The 26,461-nt window shown below is 39.6% G+C and overlaps 3 protein-coding genes across 5 annotated transcripts; 2 read left to right on the top strand and 1 right to left on the bottom strand.

The window, feature by feature from the left end:
- Window positions 1–2,952: 2,952 nt before the first annotated feature.
- On the top strand, window positions 2,953–7,121 carry LOC146659249 (gamma-aminobutyric acid receptor-associated protein-like 1). Its single transcript, XM_085423199.1, has 5 exons — window positions 2,953–3,142; window positions 4,041–4,130; window positions 4,784–4,862; window positions 5,690–5,808; window positions 6,619–7,121. Exons 2-5 carry the CDS (start codon window positions 4,041–4,043, stop codon window positions 6,682–6,684), a joined length of 354 nt encoding a protein of 117 aa, XP_085279325.1. The 5' UTR covers window positions 2,953–3,142; the 3' UTR covers window positions 6,685–7,121.
- Window positions 7,122–9,751: 2,630 nt separating this feature from the next.
- On the top strand, window positions 9,752–15,650 carry LOC146659248 (C-type lectin domain family 6 member A). Of its 2 annotated transcripts, XM_085423198.1 has the most exons (7): window positions 9,752–9,860; window positions 10,109–10,207; window positions 13,140–13,247; window positions 13,531–13,659; window positions 14,018–14,169; window positions 14,305–14,402; window positions 14,683–15,650. In XM_085423198.1, exons 1-7 carry the CDS (start codon window positions 9,770–9,772, stop codon window positions 14,810–14,812), a joined length of 807 nt encoding a protein of 268 aa, XP_085279324.1. In that variant the 5' UTR covers window positions 9,752–9,769; the 3' UTR covers window positions 14,813–15,650. The 2 variants fall into 2 exon arrangements, with proteins under 2 accessions (XP_085279324.1, XP_085279323.1); XM_085423197.1 differs by lacking the exons at window positions 9,752–9,860; window positions 10,109–10,207 and adding an exon at window positions 12,862–13,059.
- trpv6 (transient receptor potential cation channel, subfamily V, member 6) lies at window positions 15,097–24,676 on the bottom strand. 2 transcript variants are annotated; one of them, XM_085423195.1, is made up of 17 exons: window positions 24,559–24,676; window positions 24,238–24,385; window positions 24,045–24,142; window positions 23,835–23,957; window positions 23,126–23,266; window positions 22,866–22,964; window positions 19,334–19,509; window positions 19,093–19,239; window positions 18,907–18,986; window positions 18,666–18,801; window positions 17,810–17,896; window positions 17,639–17,715; window positions 17,381–17,546; window positions 17,162–17,228; window positions 16,795–17,063; window positions 16,594–16,700; window positions 15,097–15,636 (listed from the first exon to the last, which is right to left on the bottom strand). In XM_085423195.1, the coding sequence occupies exons 2-17, from the start codon at window positions 24,366–24,368 to the stop codon at window positions 15,405–15,407; spliced, it is 2,136 nt and encodes a 711-aa protein (XP_085279321.1). In that variant the 5' UTR covers window positions 24,369–24,385; window positions 24,559–24,676; the 3' UTR covers window positions 15,097–15,404. The 2 variants fall into 2 exon arrangements, with proteins under 2 accessions (XP_085279321.1, XP_085279322.1); XM_085423196.1 differs by having other exon boundaries at window positions 24,564–24,652.
- Between the last annotated feature and the right edge of the window lie 1,785 nt (window positions 24,677–26,461).

The raw sequence follows: 26,461 nt of genomic DNA, 5'->3' as shown, positions 1-26,461 counted from the left end.
TACTACGAAACAAGTTCAAACTATCTAAGATATCTTTCCATTCTCTGATTCACTTCACCTAAATTGGGATAAACAGCCACACATCAGCATGCTAAGTCATCCCAGGGTTTCCCCGGTCCATTCATGGACAAGGAGTGGTTTTGGCAGCATCTGGTCAATCTAAGAGGGACATGTCACGGGTCATATGACTTCACAGGAAAATGTCTTGGTGGTAGGTAGTAGGTGTCATATTTTAGGATTGTATATTAATGCTTATAGAACAATATAGAAAATTGATGTAAAATTGTTTGCTGCTAAAAGAAGAAAATTAAGAAAAAAAATTGGTAGAGGAATGTATATTTTAAAATTGTGCTGATTCTTATTTCATACACTGTTATCACGATTAACCTTTGCATATTTCATCTTTCCTGTTTTCTGTTATCTGACCTGAACATGTGCATGCTGTTTCGGACCAGAATATTGTCAAGAAAACAACACGCAGCATTGCAGAGGCAACAATTAAAACTAAAACTTCTTGAGAAGGTAAAGAAAGGGGCTCCTTCAGATTTTTCCAAAGGTGTGGCCATATGGGGGCCACTAAAAGGATTCGGGTGGCACGCTAAAAGCGGAATTACAAGTTTTATTATGCTGTTGTCAAATATAGGTTACTTGAAAAATACGACAAAAAAGAGAGAAAGAAAAGCAAATTGGGCCCCCCCCTCCCCGCGGTCCCCCACTTGGAGGCACCCCTGGGTACAGCAATGCTCTCTTTTCACAAAAAATACCAAGATAAAAGTTAAATAGAAAGTAGTCTGAATATCTTCGACGTCTTGTTGATAAATCTCTTTTTCTTTCATTTTCTTCTCTTCTGAATTACTCGAGTAATGAAATCATCTGCTAAAGTATTGAGTCTCTGGTCTCGTTTAAGGGTGGACTTTGAATGCAGATTAAATGCAAGGGTGGCCCAAATCTCTGCAGAATGCCTCCCACAGAATATCAGAAGCACTGGATCTGCATCACAAGGAAATCTCTCATTACCAGTTGTTTCATCCTGTTAGACAGTTTTGTGTCGTCATCTTTTCAGTCTTATCACAGTTTTCCTTCCGTTATCTCATTTATCTTGTATTTTTGCTTTTTGCAGACAGTGGAGATTTACAGCAACTGGTTACTTGTCTGGTATGAGAGCTGCCTACAGATGATGATGTTCCAGTTGAATGACACAAAACTCCTTGCTTTTATGGGCTGATTCACCATAAGAGACTTAGACAAGAGCAGTTGTGTCTGTCACCTTATTATAAAAGCTTGCATAAAATGCAGCTTTCTTTTATTTTCCCAGGAGTGATAAGCTTCTTAAAATATATATGTCGCCCAAGGTAAAGTTTTCATGCTGGGTTAATGTTGAATTGTGTTTACTTTATGGTTAATCAGAATCAGAATCAGAATCAGAATACTTTATTGATCCCTGGGGGAAATTATTTTTTGTTACAGTGCTCCATTTTAAACCAACATTAAGACAAGACAGACAATACGCTAACTAAGAATAGTACAATATATACATATATATACATACATACATACATACATACATACATAAGTCACTTATAAATAAATATTTGGAAAAGAAACATGTGTAGCTGTAGCAGCAAACAGTGTGTTAAGTGGATGCGTTGTACAGGGAGATGGCCACAGGCAGGAATGATTTCCTGTGTCGTTCAGTGGTGCTTTTCAGTAATCTCAGTCTCTCACTGAACGAGCTCCTGTGACTGACCAACATGTCATGGAGTGGGTGGGAGGTGTTATCCAACATTGTCTTTATCTTGGACAGCATCCGCCTCTCCGACACCACCTTGAGGGAGTCCAGCTCCATCCCCACAACATTGCTGGCCTTACGGATCAGTTTATTAAGTCTGTTGGCATCTGCGACCCTCAGCCTGCTCCCCCAGCATGCAACAGCATAGAGGATAGACGTGAGTACAGCCATTCATTCCCTTCACAGCAGTCAATAAACATTTAAAACTTCTTTAGTTTGCATTATCAGTAACAATGTATAACTTATGATAGCAATTTACACAACTAGCTAAAGCCAGACATTGAGTTGCGTGAGTTTTAACAAAACAAAAATGTTAACGTTTCAACTTTAATACACTTAAAAAGGCAGAATGTGCCACACGGAAAACATAAATAGAGAAGGCGAGCAGCAGAAAATGTTAACCTCACCTCCCTAGTTATAATTATGAGAATAATTGCATGGTTTATAAACATGCCTAAACTAAACTTCTGTGGATTCGTATTGGGAAATGCAACTGTCTAGAGCTATTATAAAAAAATCCACAATCCAGCAAACAAAGTTTCCATACCTGATACACTGCATTAAGTAATCGATCTTGCAATCTTAATCTTTATGTGGTGTATTTTTTGTGCATTGTATGTTTTTGAAATTGGGCCCTGCATGCAGGAGAGTGGACTCATATAATGCAAAATCTACAGGACATATCCAAGATGTACATACAGCAGCATAAAACATAACAAAACAATGTACAACACGTATTTGAACATTGTACAACACGCTTGGAGTTCTTTCAATCAATGTTGTTTTTTGTAAACAAAAACTTCACCACCGGCGGTAATTTTGCACGTACACAGTAAGAGTTCACTTGCATTAAACTGCTGGCATGCGTCTGCAGGAGCTGTTTCTAGAACAAAATGAACAGTTCAGATAAAGAAAAAAAATCACGCTGTGCACGTAGCCAGACTGTGTGCGATCATGGGTGTGGGGCATGGCTCAAGCGCAATCTCACATACAGCCACATATTGGTTATGTCTGCCGTCACTCAAGGAATATGAGGCGGTGACAACTGGTCACGGATCGAGAAATCCACCCAATAGATTCCGTGCTTTCCGCTGTCAATCTACTTGCTCGTCCCCGATTGGCTAAGTTTACAGTGGGCGGGGTTTAAAGTGTTTGTTGTTGTTTTCGTTGAACAGAATAAGTAGAGCGGTCGACATCTTTGACAGCGATAGCCGTCTCGTGCGTGATCGTGCGTTTTTTTATTAGCATTTAAAAAGAATTCTGGTTATTTTTGGGGGGGAAATTTGAAAGCCCAGAGCATCACTGGAGTATATCTTTTTTTCTGACCTGTTTTGACTAAAACTTGTTTTAAAGGTATGTGAGCAGTCAGTCTTGATACGTTAGCTGCCGTTACTAGTATTACATAGCATCGTATCGGATTTCTCTCACTGTAATTACGATCGGCCTTTACATGCTAGACTTGGAGGCACTTGGACTTGAATGATTTTAAGGGTTTGGTTGTTTTATGGTTGCTTAACATACGGGAAGCGAGCTTAGTCCGGTGCTGTTGTGAGAAATGACGTGGCCTAACTTCATAATGACCCCAACCTACGTGAACCCACAAACGGGTGTAACCATGATCACAACGGTACATCTGTACAATCTGCACAATCTCTACACTGATAAAAATCAGTCAAGGAAATGTCATACATTATTTTTGTCCATCAGGAGCAACCTGACTGAACCTAAAATGCGTTTTAAGTCTAATTGTCATGGTCGTGCCCTGTTTTAGTAGAGTTAATGAACATGTAAACATTGTTTTGTTTCCTAAAAATAAATCTAATCAAAATAAAATAAAAAATTAGCCCATCATAACTTTGCAGAGCTGACTGTGAGGTCTGCAAAGTTTGACAAAAATAAAAATACATTTCCCGTTCCAAAAACGGCAATGGGTATTGTGCTGTTGACAGATAGATTTAAGGTACAATTTTGTGTTGTTTTTATTTTAATGGAAAACTCTAACCCTGCTTACAAAAATATGCAATGTACACAATGTCCATAATGTCCACAATTCCTAATACGACCTTTGCAAAACTCTTGACCTAAAGATGGATTGATATTAAACAATGATGCACTCTTCCAGCTGTCATCATCACTTGTTAACTGAATGCACTGGGCACTGAAGTCAGTCCACCAGTGTGCTTTCTCCTTTGTCTACTGCATAAATATAGCTATTGTGAGAAACTTCATGTTTCCCTGTGTATGGTTTCAGATGGGCAGTCAGTACCAGCGCTCAGTACCACTAGAAGTGAGGAGAGCAGAGGGAGAGAGAGTTCGGGCCAAGCATCCCGACAAGATACCGGTGAGTACAACAACAGTGACTTTTTCCCAGTAGACTTGATTAATTTTTATAAATTTATACACGGACAACAAAGTGCCTTAACAAGTTTAGCAATTTACTCTTGAAAATTATGCACAGCTAATTTAAGGTGGACTTTCTATGGTCATTTTAAGCATTTTTTTTTTAAATTCTTGGGCTCTATTAGAGTATCTTCGGTTAAAAAAAGATCTTTGTTTGTCTTCTACTGGACCTCAGTTCATCATCTCTCTAAAGCAACTGTTGTAGCCACTCTCCCTTTAAGACAACTTTCATCTGATTGGCTGGCACTTTAAAGTGGCACTTTTGCCTCTCAGGGATTATTTGGACATCTGCTGACCTCAATATTTGGAACTTTGGCCATGTTTAATGTGAGCACCCACCATTGTAACAGTATATATGTGACAGAAAGCAAATAAAAGTGTAATAGATCTACTTCATAGGTTTGTAATAAAAAAAAAAATGACAACAACATTATTATTCTTTAAGACTCATTTTAATTGGTGGTATGTAGACTGCTGTTTTATATATATATATATAAATGATAAATGATTTTTTTCTTGTTTATATTCAGGTACTTGTTCTCTGTGCCTTTGTTTGTTAATGATTGCTTTTTGTTTCGGGGTGTGTTTTTGCAGATCATTGTTGAGAGGTCCCCGAGGTCACGAGCTCCTGAACTGGACAAGAAGAAATACTTAGTACCCTCCGATTTAACAGGTGAAACGACATTACAGATATTTTGAAACCAAAGGAAAAATTAAAAAGTGAATGATTGAAGAGTATTTGTAAGCAGGACGTGTTATATTTTAACAGGGCCTGACAAACTATGCAATGTCAAAGCTGTTTTCAAATTACTTTAAGCCAGTGTCAACTTTGCTCTTCTGGTTTTGGTGATCAGCCAACACAGGACTAAACAGCAAATATCTGCTCTATCCACACAAGCCAACCGTATCTCCTATGATGTACTTTCCAAAGCTTTTGGACCAGACAGGATGTCCCTAATAAGTTAAAAGCTTTTGCGGGCATCTTTTTAAACATATTTAGAGATTTTCAAGTGTCAGTGGAGGAGCAGCACAGCAGGAGGCCATTCACTTTGATTAAAACAAAACTAACCACCTCCCATTACCAGTTTTAATGCATTTTTATGTAAATCAAAAGTGAATAAAAAGTACTATTTACATATATATGTAACTGTACATACTCATAATTTCAAACGAAATTCTGCTATTACTGCAACCCTCCCGCAGTACCTTCCCTGTCAACCAGGGGGCACCAGCCACACTTTGGGAATCATAGGTCTGTTTGATAATAACTCGATAAAATTACAGAGAGCTCTCCAGTTCTCCTTTATTGGTCTCTTTAATCTATTGGTAGTTCTCTTAACTTTACAGAAGTTTTGTTTTACAGTAACTGGTTGAGTCACAGACTGATCTGTGACTTGTCATGATCAGTTTTTTCCTCCTTTCTCATCTTACATGAAGTGAAACTCCTGTGTCTGCTATACACTGACCATCCACTCCTTTATCTCCTTCCCCTTTTTTTAGTCGGCCAGTTGTGCTTCCTAATCCGTCAGCGTGTGTCTTTGAGACCAGAGGAGGCGCTCTTCTTCTTTGTCAACAACTCTCTTCCCCCATCCAGCTCCCCTCTTTCTGCAGTATATGAGGTAAACATTTCAGTGCACGCACGCACAGACTCACAACAACAGTTATCCACATTTAGAGATTGCTTTCCTTTTCCAAAACAAAAAAATGCAAAAAACACTACACTGTGGAATAGTCTTGAGTAGCCCCTCATTTCTTTATATTTTTCTAGGAAAATGGAAAATAGGTGCAGAAATGTATTGAAACAGGCACAAACCGGGAATGTTTTTAATAGATCCAACTAAAGAAATTAAAATTGGTTCTCTGCTAATTTGTCTGGTATGTATAGACACAACACTGGTTCATCCCTTGAGTTCGGTGCCTTTTTAATGCTTGAATAATTTGAAGGTCCATGTTAAGTGGCTTAAAAAGTAGGAAAAAGCTTTAAAAAGTTGCTGCTCTGGGCATAACATACTGAATTTGTCTTCACATTCTGAAACTCTTTTGGCAGATCTGCTTAGGCAGCAGTGTTACTTCGCTTTTTCTAATCCTATTAATACGCGCCTAACAGAAAGTAAACAGAAGTAAGGATGAGCTAAGTGATATTTTATCATCCGAAAAGTGATGCCAAAATCAGAATATATAGAAAAGAGAAGTGAACATCTTGATACAGTTGAGGGTTTGATTAGCTCTAAAGGTAACGTGTAAATGAAGACACATTTTTTTCCCATTCTTTTTACACTTCGTCAGAGAAGGAAGTTAGATAAATTGCTGACTTGTTTTATTTCACATCCAAAATAAACTTCTGTTTTTCATTGTTGTTGTGTGTCTCCAAGTTCACAAACTTTTCATGCTCATTTGTGGATTATTCCCTGCTATTTTAATGTGTTCAGGAGCACCATGAAGAGGACCTGTTTCTCTACATGACCTACAGTAATGAGAGCGTGTACGGTGCATGAGGACGAACGAAAGACTCAAGCAAGCAAGAGAGCAAATGAGAAGAGTGATATGGGCTGAAGAAAGAATTGGGGCTGTTTCGAAATGCTTCACATCCACCTTTTATTCTCTATAATAGTAGCTTTGATAAGTAACTACCGTGCATGGTGGAAGAAAAGCTTTGTATAAAACAATGTGGTGCTGGCATGGTTTTAACTTTCAACAGTATTTTAAGGGGAGAAGGATGGGTAAGTCATGTTGATTTCCTTACTCAGTAAACAAAAACACAGGAAGGTTTGAAAGCACGAATTCTTTGTAAGAAGTGGAACTTATTGCAATTATGTTGAGAGAGCTCTTTTTTTCCTCACTTACCTGTATTTAATGCAAATAGTACTTTTGTTTTTGTAAATTATCATAAACTTTTGTGGAAAAAAAAAAGAAGCCATCCATTGTGTGCGTTCTTTTCTTATTTGTTTGCCACTGAACGGCTAACGTGAAGTACCCCTGAGCAAGGTACCGTCCCTACACATTGCTCCCCAGGCGCCTGATTGGTGGCTGCCCACTGCTTCACTAAGTGAATGGGTTAAATGCAGAGAGAGTAATCCCCACGGGGATCAATAAAGTGAATATTATTAGTATTTATAATAATAATAATATGTGTGTGTGTGTGTGTGTATATATATATATATATATATATATATATATATATATATATATATATATATATATATATATATATATATATATAAAACAGCAGTCTACATACCACCAGACGCTAATGTTAGATCAGCGCTTGTCTACCTGCATCCTGCATGAGTCAATCTCCGAACAGCAACGGGCGTGTCCAGAGGAGTACACATTGTTGCGGGGACATCAACAAAGCATGCTTAAGAACTGTGCTGCCTAAATTTGTTCAACATGTGAAATGCCCTACGAGAGGGAACAAAACTTTGGACCATGTTTACTCAATTATTAACCAAGCCTACAGATCTGTTCCCCTCCCCCACCTGAGCATGTCTGACCACCTCTCTCTGCTCATTGTCCTGGCATACACACCACTCAGGAAAAGGACAAAGGGCACCAACCAAACTATCAACACCTTTTTTAGGAAGCTCTGGCTCAGCTGCAGGACTGTTTTGCCTTCACAGAGTGGAGTGTCTTCGAACATGTCGACCTAGAGACTCGCACTGCTGCAGTGCTAGGTTACATCAAGCACTGCATGGACACTGTCACCATGTAAAAGCGGGTACGGGTAGACCACAGCCATAAACCCTGGATGACAAGTAAGGTTCAGGCATTATTAAAGGCACGCAACTCTGCATACCAATCTGGGGACCAGGATATGTAGAGCAGAGAAAGAGCAGACCTTAAAAAAAGCATCAGAGCAGCAAAACTTGACTATTTAAATAAACTATCGGATCGCTTCTCAGATAACAACTCTAAGAAGGTATGGGAGTGCCTGAAACACACCACAAACTACAAAGGCAATAGGGCAAATACAGATAAAATAGACATCTCATTAGCAGAGGAACTTAACCACTTCTTAGCCTGCTTTGAGAGAACTGTAAACACCCCTACCATTCACACCACCCTGCCCATAGCCGCCTTTGAGCACAGCCCACACACATTTACTCCCCAAGAACACCAGGTTTACAATGTGTTCAAAGCAGTTAATCAGAGAAAAGCCGCTGGCCCTGACAGAATACCTGGGAGTGTCTTCAAAGTCTGAGCTGACCAGCTGGCTCCTGTGTTCACCAGACTATTCAGCCTCTCCCTGTTACATGCCACTGTCCCTCACTGCCTGAAATCAGCGACAATAGTACCAGTCCCCAAGTCCACCATCATCAGTGGCCTCAATGACTACAGACCCATCACACTGACACCAGTGGTTGCAAAGTGTTTTGAGAAGCTGGTCCTAAAGCACATAAAGGACTGCCGCCCACTCAGCTTTGGCCCTCGCAGGTCCACAGAGGATGCTGTTTCCACTGCCCTAAACTCTGCTTAGAATCTTGGGACTTCAGTAAGGAAGTCTCTTCATTGATTTCAGCTCGGCTTTCAATACCATCATCCCAGACATCCTTATAGCCAAGCTGGTAAACTTAGACTCCTCCCCCCGCTACATGTGCATGGATCAAAAACTTTATCACAATCTGTCATCAGATCGTCCTCCCTGTCACTCAGCACTGGCTCACCATAGGGATGTGTGCTGAGTCCTCTCCCATACACCATCTACACCAGTGACTGCACCCCCCGCAACCCCGCAACATCATCATCAAATTTGCAGATGACACCACCCTGATGAGAATCATCACCAACGTTGACAACACAGACAGAGGTCCAGGGTCTGACAGAATGGTGTGACCACAATAACCTTACCCTAAACACAGGGAAACCACCTGTCCCCTCTCCATAAAAGGTGACTACATGGAGAGGTTGTCCTCCTTCAAGTTCCTCGGTACCCACATTTCTGAGGACCTGTCCTGGACTACAAATACATCAGCCTGAATGAAGAAAGCTCAGCAGCTCCTCCATTTATTGAGGGTTCTGAGATGCAACAGGCTGCAGACTGACCTCCTAGTGTCCTTCTATCGTGCCACAATCGAGAGTGTGCTGGTGCACGCCATCCCTGTGTGGTACGTTGGTTGCACAACAGCCAATAAGGAGAGAGGGTCATCCAGACCCTCTCTCCTTATTGGTCATCAAAACTGCAGAGAAGGTGTCTACTCTCCATTCTGGACTCCATTACCAGCTCTAGATGTCTCTCCATTTAATGTAAAATGTCTTTTTTGTGCAATATTTTGGCAGATGTGCAGTTTCCATCCACCCTTTTTTATTATTTGTTATATTCTAGTGTACATAGTGTTCCTATATATTTTTTTCTTCTTCTATATTGTCTTTTACTTTTAAACCTTGTGGTCTTGTTACGTAATTCCATTGTGCAAGCAACATTACAATGCCAATAAAAGGTCTAAGTCCAAGTTCAAGTCTAAGTCACTTAGTGTCTGTGCAACTGCATGACAAGTTACATAAGCTCATTGTCAGTTGACTAGGCAGGTCTGAAAAGCTCCAGCAAAATCGAAACTGTGAGAAAACAAGAAGAGGGGAGCCATGGAGATGCAAGAGATCCCCAAAGAGACGGAAAAAGCCAAAGAAGGGGATGAAGGACCGAGCGAACCGATGCTGGAGGTGAAAAAAGAAGGTAAAAAAAAAGAAGCTGTTTACATTGTACCAAAGTCTAAATTAAAATTATGTATACAAGTCATGCAAATGTTATGTAAAGTAAGTAAACTGTGCAAAAGATTCAAAACTTGTTTAATAAAAAGAAAATCCTTAAAGTTTTGAGATTTTTAAAAAAGTTTACTTTAGAAAATCCAGATTATTTGAAAGCCGACCACAGTTGGTTCATTTCTCTTGCTAAAATGTGTCCATCTGTATTTTTATCTTTAGAGGAAGCAGAACAAGACCACTACGCCAAACTGCAAATTTCATCTGAGGATGTCTATTCAGAAGCTTTCTCTGCGGCTGGTTCACGAAAACAAATACTGGGTACAGTTTTACACAAAATATTTGTGTCTTCAGCTGGTTGGTTGCCCAGTTTCGGCTCGTTCTTTCTTTTTTCAGTACGTGCTTTAGGTAAAACACAGGATTTAGTATCATTATTATACAGAATAATAATAAATGTGTTTTTTGTCTTTATAATCTACCATCTGGGAGATAAATTAAAGCAGTAAATATTTTGGGTTCTCACAAAAAACGATTCAGCCAAAGAGAAAAGAAAAAAAAAAGCAGAAGTGGGTTTTTTTTGGTAATCTTCAAACCGCATCACCAGTTACAGTAAAATGTGTATAATAGTAACCATTGCAGTGAAATTGCGCATGTTTAAATCTTTGTAGAATTTACTGTAGAGTCTGTATAATACTATTTTTTAATGTTTTTGTAGGATTATCAAATAAATATAGTACTGAATATTTGATATATGGTATTAAATGTTTCAGTTTGTAGTATTTAGGGCTGTGACCGTCTTTTTATTTTTAGTGATTTATTGTTGATGTTTTCTTGTTTTACACTAAAACTTACAATGTAGAGGCAGATTTCTTGTCTTTATTAAGACAATGATCTTTGACGTGATACATTATTTGTTGCTTTTCAAAACAAATGAATTTATTGACCATTTTGTCCTAAGTAAATTGTTTCGGCATAAAAAGCTCCCTCAGTTTTTCCCATGAATTTATAATGCTAATGATATGCATCAAGAAAATGTGTTTTTACTAATGTCTGGAGATATTGCAATATATATAAAAAAGAATTTGTGTTAAAAAGTAGAAAAATGAAAATCACTGCGGAGTAACAATGTAAGTTTACCTGAAATATAAGGTACTCTGAAATATTGCTGTCTTATAATTAGAAGCAGTATTAATACAGCTGCCACTGCTAATAAAACTGTTACTTAACATAATCAATAATCTTACCATTAAAGAGTAATATACAGGAAAATAGAACTAGATATATTGGTGGCGTTTCATGATTTCGCAACTTATGGTGTTATTGTCATGCGCTTTCGGTTTAATTCGTCTAAATCACATGGAAATTGTGCAATTTTTAGTATCTAAAAATGCTTTTAAGCAGGCTCAGCAGAACATGGGATTCAGGATTTTCTGTTTTAATGGAGAGAAGAGAAGAAGGGTGAAAAAAATGTTTTTCATTTAGTGTGTACTTTGGGATACTTTAGAGAAAAACTTATTGTGCCCTCTTCTTGTTTAGTTTTTTAATTGTATAATCATTTATGTTATCATATAATCAATTAATTACAAAAATATTTTCTTTATTAATCATTTGTTTAGCATTAATTTTCATGTCTCTTATAGAGTAAAATGTGATATAGAATATTTTACTAATAATTACCTTCTATCTACACGTTAGTATCAAAGGTACTGGCTGTATCGTCAAGGGTCTGAACCTCCCTTACTACATTATAAATATATATTATATTACTATATTATATTAAATAAAATAAAATAATAGTTTCTCTTTACTCTTCTCTTTGTAGGTATATACTGGAAACTGTCCAGAATACCTATAGTAATTAAATTTCACGTATGTCAACTGTAAATGCTAAGTATCACTAAAAGTAAGTATGTTTAGTTAATCAAATTACATCCTAAGTCCAGAAGAATTACTTACGTAATTGTGTAAAATTACTCTGTAAGATCTGGGCTTTGTTATGAAATGCTACTGCTATAATTTATGTTGGTTAATTAAGCTTAGTTCATGAGTTTTTCCTTCATCTGTTACATCATTTTAATCCAATTTGCGTGCAACCATTATGATAAGACCACATGTAGTTTGAGGTTGCTGTGCTGTTAATGTAACCCAGTGCGAATAAAAATTCGCCCACAGCCTGAAGGCAAAACGGTCTGACAGGAAATCTGTCTGTTGTGTGTCTTTACAAAGAACAATTTTAACTAAACTTCCCTCTAACCACATTACTCACAACCTGTTGTAGTTTGGCCTTTGTGTTGAACTTCCATCGTTCTTTATTGTTGTAGTGAGTCAGTTTAGTCGTTAAGACAACAACAACAGCTGCATAAATAAATAAATAAATAAGTACATAAGACGGCATGACAACATGGCACAGCAATGTGTCTAACTTTTTTATGATCACTAACCCGCAAAAAGGCAACAAAGCCAATTAAAGCTATCACAGCACGAGTCATGTTCTTTTTTGCAATTTGGTGAAATCAAATAATGGTTTTGTTTACAAGAATATGTTGTTAATTAGATTAATGGAAGATATTTTTATTACATTGCTCAGGTACAAACAAACAAGTCTTGCTCTCTTGTGCTTCATTAAGTCGTCACCCACGTCCTCTTTCTTTGCAAAACCTTGTACTATAACATGATATTTACAGACTAATGTTTTAAATCTGCATCAGTGACGTGTGCATCCTCCGTATCTCCAAAGCATTAGACATAAATACTGATCTGAAATTAGTTATCTGCTGTTTTGAAGGAGAAAGTCTGCTGTGTCTGTGTTTTTCTCAGAACTTTGTCACACACACAGACTAATGTTTAAAATGAGAGAGACAGGAAGAGAGTTTAAAGTTTGGGTCATTCAAGGACAAGCCAGGCACTGTGCTCCATGAATAACTTAGGAATCTATGAAGGTCAAGTTGCTATGGTGATGAGACAAAGGGGGCGTCCTATAACTGCACTGTTGCAGCCAGTCTTGAGTCAGCAGAGAAGACGGAGCACAACAGAGCAAACAAGCTTTCTCTCAAATACCAGGACGTTTTTCTCCATGTATATTAAATTCTGCCGCAGTTACGGTGAGGATAAGAAAGATGAGGCTGATGAAAACTTGCAACCCAAATTATCGGTTGAACTGGAGGGGAAGAAAGGTAGGAAGCTGCAGCTTTTGCAGGCTTCATGGCGGTCTTTGTTGTGCTCATTAACATTTATCTGATGTCGTCTTCCTCAGGCAAAGAACCGACTGGAGGAAATGTGCGTCTGTACCGTGGAGTGTGCTTATTCCTCACCTTAATGTGCATCGTCCTTCTGGTGGTTGTCATTATCCTCAGCCTGAAACGTGAGTAGCTGCAGCCATGGATCTGAATTCATGTCAGCGCTGTGATAACAAACCCTTCCTGGCACCACCATGTTTATAACACCAAAGCAGATTACGTAAGACTGAAGGTCCTGGCAGAGCAGGATCAAAATGGTGCACAGTTGTTTTCAGCTATGGATTTTTAAAATTCTATTTCTCATAACAGTGCATAACAAAGGAGTAAAACTATTGCTTATTGCTTTGCTGCAGCCTCAGGGCATTATTCCTTCTCTCAAATCTCCTCCCATTGTGCTCTGATTTCTAGTGCAAACTGGACCCACAGTCTGCCCGGTGGTAGAGGAAAGTGCAACAGCTAAAGAAGCAGTACCTGCGTTTGCTCCAGGATGCTCCTTCGAGAACTGCCAGGCCCAGTTCCCAGCTATTCACATTAAACGTGAGCAGGCACAAAAAGTGGGGGGGATTCTTTCTCAATCACCTTGTTTTTAGCTATAGTTCTGCTTTCATAATGATTCAAATTAGTTTTTAAACAAGTCTCGACTCAAGTTCGTGTTCTTCTTTGGCTTCTTTTTTTGTTTATAGAACAGGAAAAATTGAGACTCTTTTAGATTTCTGTGCAACTGAAAAAATACATGCATAAAGATGAAAATATGATGAAAATTAAATCACAAGCAAAACCCTTGAATATGCAAAGGAAAAAAAGAGTGTGGGAAGCTTCAGGTCTGATTAACAGCTTTTTACTTTTTCATTAACCTGTTTTTTAAATAAGCTTTTCCTGTTCTCTCTGTTTCCAGATCATGGCTGCCGGCTGTGTGGTGATGGGTGGATGACCTTTGGCCGATCGTGCTTTTTCCTGTCGACTTTTAGACTGAAGTGGCACCAGAGCGAGCAGAACTGCACCTCCAGAGGGGGATCTCTGGCTGTTATTACAAGCAAAGAAGTTCAGGTGAATCTGATAACTTTTATGCCGCTCTCTTCCTTCCTTGAGTTATTAACTATATGCTTATATATTACAAGCAAGCAGTTTATGAAGTGGTAATAATTGCTAATAGTTACGCATCAATGGTGTTTTTTCTTTTAGGACTTTCTGACACAGAAAGGGAATCTCCAATACTGGATCGGCACCATTAAAAAAGGCACTGAATGGACCTGGGTTGACAGCACAAAGCTGCAAGAGAGGTCTTTATTCTATAAATGATTCTATAAATAGTTATTAAAACAGACAATTGACTAGTTTAGACATAGTTGTTTGTGGTTTAGATCAGGGTTGCCACTATTGCACTGTGCATATTGGTGTTTGTACATGTGTTAATAAGCTTATAAAATAAAACATTTATTGCACAGCTGTCAAATTGAATTACAAGTGTACCTAATAAAGTGGACACTTTGTTCAAACAAAGAAAAAATCCAGATATAGATTGCAGAATAATAGTTAATGACTCTTTCTTTTGTTTTGCAGCTATTGGGCAGAAGATCCAAGAACTGGGAATTGTGGGATCCTAGACAGCACAGGCCCATCTGCCAGAAACTGGATTAGAGCTCCCTGCAACGTCGCCACTTACTTCATCTGTCAGCTGCAGCTCTTGTAAAAGAACCGCGAGCAAATCTGTTCCGCCAGCAAGCATCAAATTCAACAATAACATGCCAAGACATCTCTTTCCATTATCCAGCAAAGAAATATAAACAAGCTTTTTAGATAACAGTTGCTAAGTCTGACACTTAGCAGTTTATTTACAGTAGATTTTCTTGCAGCTTAGTGTGGAATAATTTCTGCTCTAATATTTGATTGTAAAGCTTTGTAAGTGCCTTGCTCCTTTGTTTTGTATGATTTTATTATCTGCTGTCTGCTTTACAAATGAAGTGACAGTGAAACTGTTTTAAGAAAGTTTTATTCTCATATAAAATTACTCATTACCTACATGATAAGATGAATCTCTATGTTGTTGTTTTTTAGCATATATTCCTGCTAGACATCTTTCATATTTCTATAAAAATCACAGTCTGTTCTATGGCATAATACTGCGGAAATAATTGCACTGTTTACTATGTTGAAAAATCAAGATAGTGTGGTTCTTTCACCCCAAGGTCACTGAAATTCAGCAATTCTTTACATCTACTTAATATGTATATGACTCAAAGTTGATGATAGGAAGGAACTTCTGGGTTAGATGGCATCTCTCTCTAAACATATTTAATGCTCTGTTCCTCCTCTGGCTCATCCTGTTCCATCTCCAAACCTAAAGCGCTGTGTCGAACCAGCTCCCACCATCCTCCTTTGTTTTTAAGTCTCAGCTTCAAGGTTCCCTTGAAGTCAGAATTTTCATCTCCCTCCGTTTCCTTTTCATCCTCTTTGGAGAAGACGTTTACGTAACGCCGCATCTTTTGCATCATGGAGTCATTTCTTTCCTCAACCCTGCAAAGAAGACGAATAAAGAAAAAGTCACGCATGTTTCAAAATTAATTATGTTACACTCTTCTTTTTAGTTTCCGTTTTTTTTGGGGGCCCCACCTACAAAACAAAAAGCTTATTCACTTACAGAAGGAAAACAGTTTTGCCCACTGACACTAAATGAAAGCCTTTGATGGACTTCACCCATGAGTAATGCTGTGCCTGCAGTGAGAAGCACCATTCTTATCGTATTACTAATACTATATTTTTCCCCCTACTTATACATATATAACCTACTATTACACTTAAAAGGGTGTATTATGCACATTTTCCCTGTCTACACTAGCTTTCCATAACTTGCAGTTCAAAATGATCCTTATTAGTCTTATACTGGCTTGGAGCAACTCATATTTGTCCAATTCACTTTAAACTACCTGTCTTCTGATTGGTTGGCCCTCACAAACAGGAGCTTGTGCTCAAACAAGGGCTTGCATTCAAAGTTGTATGTCAAGAGTAGAAAGAACTTATAAAACTGAGTTACAGCACTTCGAATTTCAAGCTTTTGGCTTTTGTTTCATGTTTTCTTTCATATGAGCATTCACCAGTTGAGATAAAATAAGAAAAAACACAACCAAAGGAATATTTGATGTGTTGAGAAATAGACTGAATTGATTTGTACTGAAAGGCAGCTTTTGTTAGCCAGGCTGAATGTTTTTCCTCTTTAACCTTGATGAGACGGACGCAAAAATGAAAAGAATCGACTAAGAAAAACATGCAGTGTAGCCTTAGGAGGTGTGAAAGTAATATAAAAACTACAATAAAAAAAAAGAATTGAGCATTTTATAGCGTGACATGAGCTGTGGCTGTCGTTTCTGTACAAACTTCCTGTTTGACTTTATTTTTAAAGATAACATCCCTTTCTGCTGTGTTAGGTGATTTCTGTGGGTTTTCGTCTGTTCCTGACACAAGGTTGCATCTTACCTGAGATACCAGCACTCTTTCAGGCCATAGTTCAGCCCACAGACCCCAAGTCGAGGCCAGAGACAGCGAGGAAGCCTCCTCTCCAGCATGAGCGTCGTGGCCACCACCTGAATAACAACATTACAGCTGTAAACATGACACAGCAATGCTTAACGCACGCTGAAGAGGTGATTACACATGTGTGTGTAATAACCCTGTTACCTGAGTCCTCCAGAGCTCATCTCTCTCCTGGCCCACCCTCCATTGTGTGTCACTCATCATGGCGGTGAGCAGATTTAGCAGAAGGATGTGGGAAACCAGAGAGGAGGTGCAGTGCAACACATGGACAATCGCAGGTATAGGGATGGTGTGGTCCACAGGCAGATCGATGAGGCCAACGCTGAGCTCAAATTGGGAGAAGAGGCTGATGGGATATGAGCGATACTCAGGAAGGGAATCTACCTCCTGAGTCATGTAGACTATCCAGAGGGCTGAGAAGAAAAAAATGTTTGTAAGAGAGCAGGAAGGTCTCCTTTAAAGAATGTTTTGTAAAATTTGTGTTTATTTTTATTGCTAACAATATACTCACAGGTGGAAAAGGCAAAGAGCACAATGGAAATCAGCCACATAAACTTTGTCAGGTCTCCAAATATAATCTAGGGGGAAACGAGACACAAGCGAGCTCAGTCTGAAAATGTAAAACCTCAAAAACCAAAACAACAAATGAAAACATGTGTGAGCAGGTGTGTGAGCAGAGCAAACTCATGTTTTTGTTACTCATGGAGCTCGTGTAGAAACCCATCCGCACCTTCTGTATCGTGATGACGTAAGGGCCAAGCATTTCGAAGCCACGGGCGAAGAACATGACATTACACCAGCCGAGGACCAAACACACTGCCATCACCTCGGCCTCCCTCTGCACCTCACAGGCTCTGAACACGCACAGCAGCACCACCAAGCAGGCATAGCTGATACTGGTCAAAAACAAGAGCGGCAGCAAGGTTAGGCAGTGTTCCCAAACATTATGCTTTGCTTGGGTTCTCAGAGGGTGTGTGTGCTTGCTTACAGGATAACATGGAAAGGGCCTCCCAGTGCCGTCTGGCCAAAGTAGCGCTTTGCTCCAACTCTCAGAATATCTGGGATCTGTTAGGAGCACAGGGGATGCATGAGGTCAGAACAGTTCACAGTAATGTACTGTTGAATATTTTTAAACAAAAAGCATATTTTAAATGTCCACCTCCAGCACAAGGATGACAAAAGCTCCAATGACGCTGATAATCTCTCCTGCGAGCCGCACATTATCCCCATGTGTTGTATAACTCTCCTGAGGTGGACAAAGAGGAAATGATGCTGTTATAAATATTAAAATCTCATTATTGTCTGACAGTGTAACTTATGTAGGTGTAAAGTTTGGCATTTACACATGCATTTAGTGGATCTTATGTATTTGAATTTTTACGTAAGTTATGGCTGAAGTAATTTGGGGCAAAAAAACCTCTGGTGGTGCTGTAGTTCAGGAAGTACTAACTGCCAAAGTAGAAGTGACACGCTATGAAAGTGTTGCCTTCCTAAAATGTGTAGCAGGCCCCAGTGCAGGTGGGGACTGGGAAAATAGGGGGTAATAATGGATTCAATTAGAGGAATCTGAATTTTTAGTGGGGACTGACCTAAACATCTACACCCAAAACGTCAACTCCATAAAACTCATGTAATAGAAGTACAAACTGAAAAAATTAAACAAAGATAAGAGGGTAGAAAACTAAATCAAAGTACTCATTATGCAGATTCGGTCGACTATTTGGATCATAATAATTAGTACTAACACGTGAGAGCTGGTTTAATGTTACTTCTAGGCAGTCAGTTTTATAAATGTTCATATTTTATTTCCAAAAGGTTAATCTGAAATATGACTCTTTAAAATAAATGTGCTGTAATAAAAATCTAATTATATTTTTGGGATAGTTCAAAAACAGTCAGCACATTGAACATAAAAATTTCACTTTAGGTGTCTCATTCAAACAGTATAGTGAGTAAAATGTTGAGATCTGTTTAAGGTTTTCTAATGTCTATGATAATTCATAGTTCTGGCCCACCTTGAGCGTCTTCTGAACCCAGACAGTTTTGTCTGCATCTGACGTTGTGTAGTTCTCTGGAGCGTTCTTTAGGGGGCGAAACATACAGCACATTGTGAAAGTCCCGATGTACAAGAGATACAGAAACAGCAGAAACCTAACAACAAAAAGGGAGGAAGAAACCCAGTGTGTTAAACAGCAATAGACATGTGTACAATTCAAGTATTTTAGTTCAGATTTAACAAAACTAACAAAATCTTACCTGAAGTAATGTTTCCCATACAGGTTCCACTTCAGACTAACCAGCTGCCTCACAGGAGTGACCTCCAGGATCTTCCTTGCCTGGAGAGCAAAAATAGAAGAGATATAAAAAATCTCAGAGTCAGAACTAACTTCCTGATAACAATTAGCATTTTCTCCTGAATGCTACCTACATATTCTTCTGTACCTCTTTCTGCTGGCTGGCCACAATGACCTCCAGCACTGACATGCTATCGGCCCACGAGTCGATCTCGGACAGGTCATACAGGTGAGAGGTCAAAGGGCCCAGACTCCACTGGACTACACGCCTTTTGTTAACTAGGTGCTGGAATATCTTTAAGAGACAGGGGGTTAGGATGAGATTAGGAACAATCTGTTCCACCTTTCATGTTTGGGTCACCATGTGAATCTTCCATGGTACTACTCACCACTGTGTTTCCCTCTTTTGCAGCCAGCTTAAAAGGTGTAAGGCCTCGGGAGTTGGGAACCATATCAAGGGGCACTTGCTGGTCCAGCTCTGCATCGCGTGCCATAATCAAGTCAATGACCTGGCAGGCAATGTTCTTGTTGGGCTGCAAGACCAAAATGTGAAGCACTGTGTTGCCTGTATGGAGAGTGTGTACGCAGGAGGCACAAGAAGACAGGAGAAAGCTATTAATTGTTAATAAGACGCTCATATTCAGATATGCACAGCTGGGTTAACCTCCTGAAGGTCCCCATAAACCAGAAATCAGTCATTACTCTGAAACATTTAGCTATGTGAGCAAAAACTGGCAACAATTAGTTTAGCATTTAAAAATGTTTTTTTTAATTTTTAACCTATACTCTCGAGGTACTTCAATGATCTTCTTTTAATTACTGACTCTGGGTGCCCCGCGGCCTTAGTTTTGTTGGACCTGTCCTCTGCTTTTGAGCTGTTGGACCATAACATTCTCTTAATAAGGCTTGAACATCTGGTTGCATTACAGGTATGGTCCTTGGTTGGTTTAATTCCTACTTATCGGAGAGGTCCTTCTCTGTCACCATGGGTACCTACTCCTCTTCCATTGCCCCTGTTACCTGTGGTGTCCCTCAGGGGTCTGTGCTGGGTCCTATGCTGTTTTCTCTATATATGTCACCCCTTGGTCATATTATTGAAAAGTACAAACTCTCTTATCATTGCTACACGGATGACATTCAAATTTATTTTGAATTGACTGAGGGTGATACTTCATCAATGCTTCGCTTCTTCGATTGTATAAGTGAAGTTACCCACATAGCAAGCAGTTCTGGCCCGGATCTGGTATCAAGCCGGCACTGCTGGCTGACTTCTGGCATGTAAAAACATATGTCATCCAGATATGGGCCAGGCCTGGCATAGATGGCACTGTCTATGCGATGGCATGCCATATCTGGCTCAATTGTGGTTTGGTTTATGTGGCCCGGGCCCATAGAAAACAGGTCTGGCCCAGATCTGGCATCAAGGTGGCACATCTGACTGACCGGTGTCATGGCAGGGTGTATGTCAACCAGATGTGGGCCAGGTCTGGCAATGGTGGCACTATTTATGTTCCTATTTTCCTATTTTAGTTAGAAGACCCAAATGCCATGTTGCAATACGATACTGCTATGGTAGCCAAGATTTCAAATGCAGGTTTGACAGGTTTGTGAGTGTACACTTTATCCAAAACCTAGTGACGGTTTACTCATCTTCACCAGTGGGTGGCTGTAGCTCAGGCGGTAGAGCAGTTTACCTACTGATCGGAAGGTTAGTGGTTCCAGCCCTGGCTTATCTAGTCTGCATGTTAAGAATGTGAATGTGTATGAATGCAGTTAGGTAGCACTCAGTTAAGAGAAAGTATGTGTGATTGGGTGAATGTGGCATGTTGTATAGAGCACTTTGAGTAATCCGGGAGACTAGAAAAGCGCCATATAAGAATCAGTCCATTCACTGTCTGAACAGAGTTTTCTCATGTTATGGTAAATGGCCTGCATTTGTATAGCGCTTTTCTAGTCCATAGGACCCCAAAGCGCTTTACACTACATTCAGTCATCCACCCATTCACACACACATTCACACACTGGCGATAGCAAGCTACATTGTAGCCACAGCTGCCCTGGGGCGCACTGACAGAGGCGAGGCTGCCGGACACAGGCGCCACCGGGCCCATGTTATTTACTATTATGTTCCGGCACATGTTGTTATTACATGCCTTGATAAAGGTACACATTAGGCTGACATCTGGGGCCAGAGCTAAAACTGTTCTGGGGCAGCACAGGGCCAGCACTGTGTCTACAACTGGCCCGTGGTTGCACACAACTTACACATGGCTCACATACCGCAAAGAATGACGGCCCTTCGGTGGCCCAGATCAGGTTTGCTAGACGCAGTCCACACATGGACCAGCACAGGACCACCAGTGTGTCTGCAACTGGCCTTGTGCTGGCCCATGTGTGGGCCACATCTGGCAAACCTGATCTGGGCCACCAAAGGGCCGTCGTTCTTTGCGGTATGTGGGCCATGTGTAAGCACATTGTGTGGGCCAGATCCGGGTCATACCAATTTTGCTATGTGGGTAAAGACTGGCTGCTGAGCAATTCCCTTAATGACAAGAAAACAGAAATTGTAATCTTTGACAGTCACACCCCTAGAGCCCATCTAACTGGTGTCCTCGGGCCCTTCGCTGATTATCTTTCCGATTCTGCAAGTAATTTGGGTGTTTACCAGGACGGCTCCTTTAAACTTGACAAGCATGTGTCCTCTGTTATTAAATCTTGTTTCTATCAACTTCGTTTAATTTCTAAGGCCAAGCCATATTTACCATGTGAGGATCTAGAAAAGCTTATCCATGCCTTTGTCACATCCAGGTTAGACTCCCTATACACTGGGATTCATTCTGCCCTTCTTCATAGATTGCAAGTCGTCCATAACGCCGCGGCTCGCCTTCTAACTGGTACTCGTAGGCTTGAGTCTATCACCCCAATTCTCACTGGCCTCCACTGGCTTCCAATTAAACATCACATTGATTTCAAAGTCCTACTGCTTACTTGTAAAATCATAAATAATATTGCACCTAGCTACCTTATTGATCTCCTTAGCGTGAATACTCCCAGTAGAACACTGAGATCGTCTTACTTTTGGTGCAACCTAGGTCACGGCTGCAAACCAGAGGTGACCGCACCTAACCTCTGGAATAACCTCCCTCATACTATTCACGCGTCTCACTCGATCCAGACCTTCAAGTCTCGATTGAAAACAAACCTTTTTAGCTTAGCCTTCCCGGCCTCCTAGAGCATGCCTTTTAATTGTACTTTCTTGCCCTCCCCTTTCCTCTCTTTTACTCTTTTACTTACATTGTTTTATTGTTTTTATCGTTAAGTCTTGCTTCCTTATCTGCGTACTTGTGTACTTGTATGCTTGTTTAAACAATGCCGCCCACCTGCTAGCTTATCCGCCTTTGTACTTTACTACTGTTTTATTGGATTATGTGAAGCACTTTGGCAACCTCTGGTTTTAAATGTGCTATACAAATAACGTTTTATTGTATTGTATTGTATTGTATTGTATAATGCCTCAGTAGTGTCTTTGATATGAACAGTTTCCTCAATATAATTTAGCTTTGACAAAAAAGAAGCCTGAAACTTTTACCTTTTCAGGCTGATGTCAATTTTTCTTTTTGCATTTTCAGCTGTTGGTTAGATAAGAAAATTGCTAGTTTGAGCCTGACAGTAATTCTTGAGGTTCTTTGAGTTTAAATTACAAGACCAGTGCCAGAAAGCTGCAATTAGTGGCAAACCCATCAGGGTTGATTTTGTCCTTTAGTGGTGAGAATTTTAGACAATGCTGTGATAAATCAAATTAAAAATAAGACCCTAATAACACATGGGATGCAGAATATTTTGTGGCTTAAGCAGTCACACAGTCAAATTTCCTAGCAGTGTAAAATAATACTTGATCTTCTCTCACTCAAGGGCTCATACCTTTGTAATCCTGGATCCTGGTGCTGGCGCCTGCATCGATTACCATGGAGATGATATCCATATTCCCAGCACAAGCAGCAAAAGACAGGATGTGCTCGCCTGATGAAAAGCCACGCGTTTTGTTATTTTGCACAAAATCTCTCTCTGCCTTGTTTTTATCACATATGTTGGGACCAGTTTGGGGTTTTATTGTCCTGCCACTGGCCTTGTAATTAATGGTTGAAACATTTCTTTACGTAAGTTCACTCATGCTGGCTTACCACAGTACATAAGTCCTCCTATCCTCTTCCTGAAATACAGACCAGTGACTCTAGGTGTGGACACGTCACCACCGCGACTAATCAGATGACGAACCAGGTCGATGTTCTGATTCACCACAGCAATGTGGAGAGGAGTAATCCCTGAGGCGGAGCACAGAGAGAAAGTGTACATCAGTTCACTGCCAACACACTGGTTTTCGTTTCACCAGCTTTGGTAAAACCTACACTTAATGCTTTTGCTTTATCCACCACTGTAACCCTGACAGGGTTTGCTCTCCAAAAGCAGCAGATGAGGCCTCATAATTGGAATTTGTTGCCCTTTATCGATTTATTGTTAGATGAATAAAATAATGAAGTAAAAAAAAAAAAAACCTCAGCGATATGATTTGACTAATTAAAATATTTTTTAAAATATTAGGGAGCTTAGAAAGAAAGTGACTAAGACTTCTTTAAGTTTCTTTAAGTTTCTTCAGTTCGCTTACTTTCTAAGGTCCTTAGATTTTTTAAAAACCTGCTTAAATTGTTGTGTTAGGCTTTTACATGCCCTTGTATCCACTGTATCAAAAATCTCACAGATTTTGCTAATAAGCTGAATTATTTGAATTGCAGACCAAAAAGCTGCCAACTTGACATCTATATAGTTACACACAGCACTCAGTCTGCATGATGTGCATTGGTGTTTTGCAGTTATGAATTTCTGCATGTCAACCTTGGAAAAGTTCAGAGGTCATGGGCTCGTTAATGAGGTCAGGAGCTCCATCCATCAGAGCCACAGCAGCATCCAGGTTATCGTTCATAACAGCAACGTGAAGGGCCGTCTCTCCCAGGGAGCCTGAACAAGAAGATACACCTTCTAAAATCACGGAAAACACACCAAAAAGGCAGCAATGTAAGGTTTAAACTCCTTGTTCAGTCGTACCTCTCTCAAAGATATTCGTGGATGCACAACCTAGCAGTTTCTTGATGCAACCAGCACTGTTGTTTTTAGCCGCATAGAAGAGAGGAATGTCATTCACACTGAGGGACAGAAGGACAGAAACAAGAAATCAGATTTATGGTAAAACTTTAAACAAAACTGAATGTACTGGAAAGTGGCGTCAGCAGGAGTTTACCCTTTTGTGTAGAGCAGAAATGTCTCATCCAGCATTTCATTCCATCCTTTTTTGTTCTGAAGGCGAAACTTCAGCTGGCTCCACCAATGGTTGAGCTCGCTCGGAGCAGATCTGGCTAAAGACGGTGACATTGGCACCTGAGGTTTGACTAGAATTGTGAAACGAAAAGTTAGGAATGTTTTTTAAGAAACTCAAGAAAGACAAAAGTAGAGTGGGTGAAAAATAAATGCTATGGAGTCTAAATCCACAGGTGGAAAAAAAAATTGTTCATTTTGGTAGTTTTTTCTATTAATAAATTAAAGTAAATCTTTTCAGTCTTACCTCACCCTTAAGCAATGAAACTGCTGCTCCTCAATCTCTGGTGACACTGAGAGAAACACTCAAAAGTGGACACACCACCTTTAAAAATGTCCCCGAGGAGAGATGAAATCCCTGTGGCATCACCAATATATATATATATGTCCCAGCCAAGAGGGAGGAGATATGAGAGCAAATGGGTGGAGAAGGAGGATGCGTGGAAAGCTGACAGGTAAGAATAAGACAGTGACGCAGTAATGAGCAAGGAGACTTTCACTGGTCAGAAGTGCCACAGAGAAAGCTGTGCTTCAACTCCCTGTTGACAAGGAATTCCTTTGTCATGCTGATCTAAAATTATTGGCTTGATCTCCTTAAAAGCAAAGTGACAATGGTCCAGTCCCCAGTTCGCGGATATCTATGCAATCACCAGGCCTCTCAGCATTCCTCTGACTACCACCGAAACCTGCATGGCCACTATGAAAATTCAGCAAGATCATGACAATCAACACACCACTTGTAGTGAACTGTTAAGAAAACCTGTTTGGAAATTGCAAGCATGCTGTTCTATACCTCGCTTTATGGCATTGCGTTTTAGTTTGGATCTTTTTTTTTAATGAATGAGCAAAATCCTCAGAGTGAAACTGGAATTATTTGGAAAATATGGAGATTATAAAGGATTTTCCACCATGCTGCTTCTTGGACACACAAACACTAAACATCTAGCTTCATTCACAGTGATATAACATGTTGAGCACCATTCATGTGTCAACAGGAATGATCCCAGATGCAGTAATTACTGCACTACAAAGACTATAATGATCATCTAGAGGCTGGCAGCAGCATCATGTTCAATGAGAGAATGTCACTTTTCTCTGAATGTGGAAAACAAAGCTAATGGCGCGTGTTGTTTTGTGAAACTGCAATTAGTTTCAGAGTTGACACATTCAGCTGATAAAAAGCCACAAATTTCATTTACAGAGATCTGATTTATTTACAAACTATTGAATCAGCGAACATTTAAATTTCTGGTCACCTCGGCTGTAGTGGACACATATTTTTCTGCACCATTTTTAGGTCATGACTAAAAAGCTGGTTAACCACTGGATAAACAGGGTTTAGGAAGACTATAGGAGGCCCTGATAATGGCTGCCGATGTGGCCATCATTTAGTATTGTGGAGATAATAGCTGTTTACCAGACAGAGAGCACCATCTTTAAGCAGTGTCATAAAGACCAGTAGTTTCAAAACTGCTAAGGTCTTTATAAGAAAACAATAACACTGTAAAAAAAACATGATTTTGTGGCTTTGGTGTTCACTGTTTCTGGACATGTGTAACAACACTGAGTTAATTTGAGGTGAGACACCACAGAAAACAATTATTACAGAAATCTTATGACAGCTGACTCCTGAGTCCAGAGTGACTTAATAGTACTTGATGACCGTTATTTAAGAGCCAAACCAAAACGAAAGTTAAACTAGCCGTAAAATCCCACAAACTGTTTAGTGATAGAAATGCAATTAAAATGAAAGAAATCTTCAGGAAATATCTTTTGTAGTTTTTGTGAACTTGGTCAAATCTGTCAGGACAACAAGGATCAAGAGGAAGAAATTAACTGAGACTGATTCCTTATAGCTGTGAGTCTATAAATGTGTAAGGATTACATAATCCTGAATATCTTTAAAAAAAAAAGAAATATCCTAGAATGATAAAAAGAAAAATAGACCAGCGCAAAACCTTTTTTGACCCTTCCAACATATTTAACTTTGCATACCCCAAAACATTTTTATTTTTTAAAAAGCATTAATCAAAGCATTAAAATAGAAAATGATACAACATAAAGAACAACATGATTAACAAAGTGAATTGTAGAGGAAGCACTTGTGAGATATTACAACAAATGTACACCTCTGCGGCCTGCAGGATAAA

This window comes from Rhamphochromis longiceps, linkage group LG11 (genome assembly GCF_057381845.1).
Source record: "Rhamphochromis longiceps isolate RC_006_pf linkage group LG11, R_longiceps_female_GT1.1, whole genome shotgun sequence".
NCBI classification, from domain to species: domain Eukaryota; kingdom Metazoa; phylum Chordata; class Actinopteri; order Cichliformes; family Cichlidae; genus Rhamphochromis; species Rhamphochromis longiceps.
Note: the sequence above shows the minus strand (reverse complement) of the source record. Positions and strands in the feature narration are given on the sequence as shown.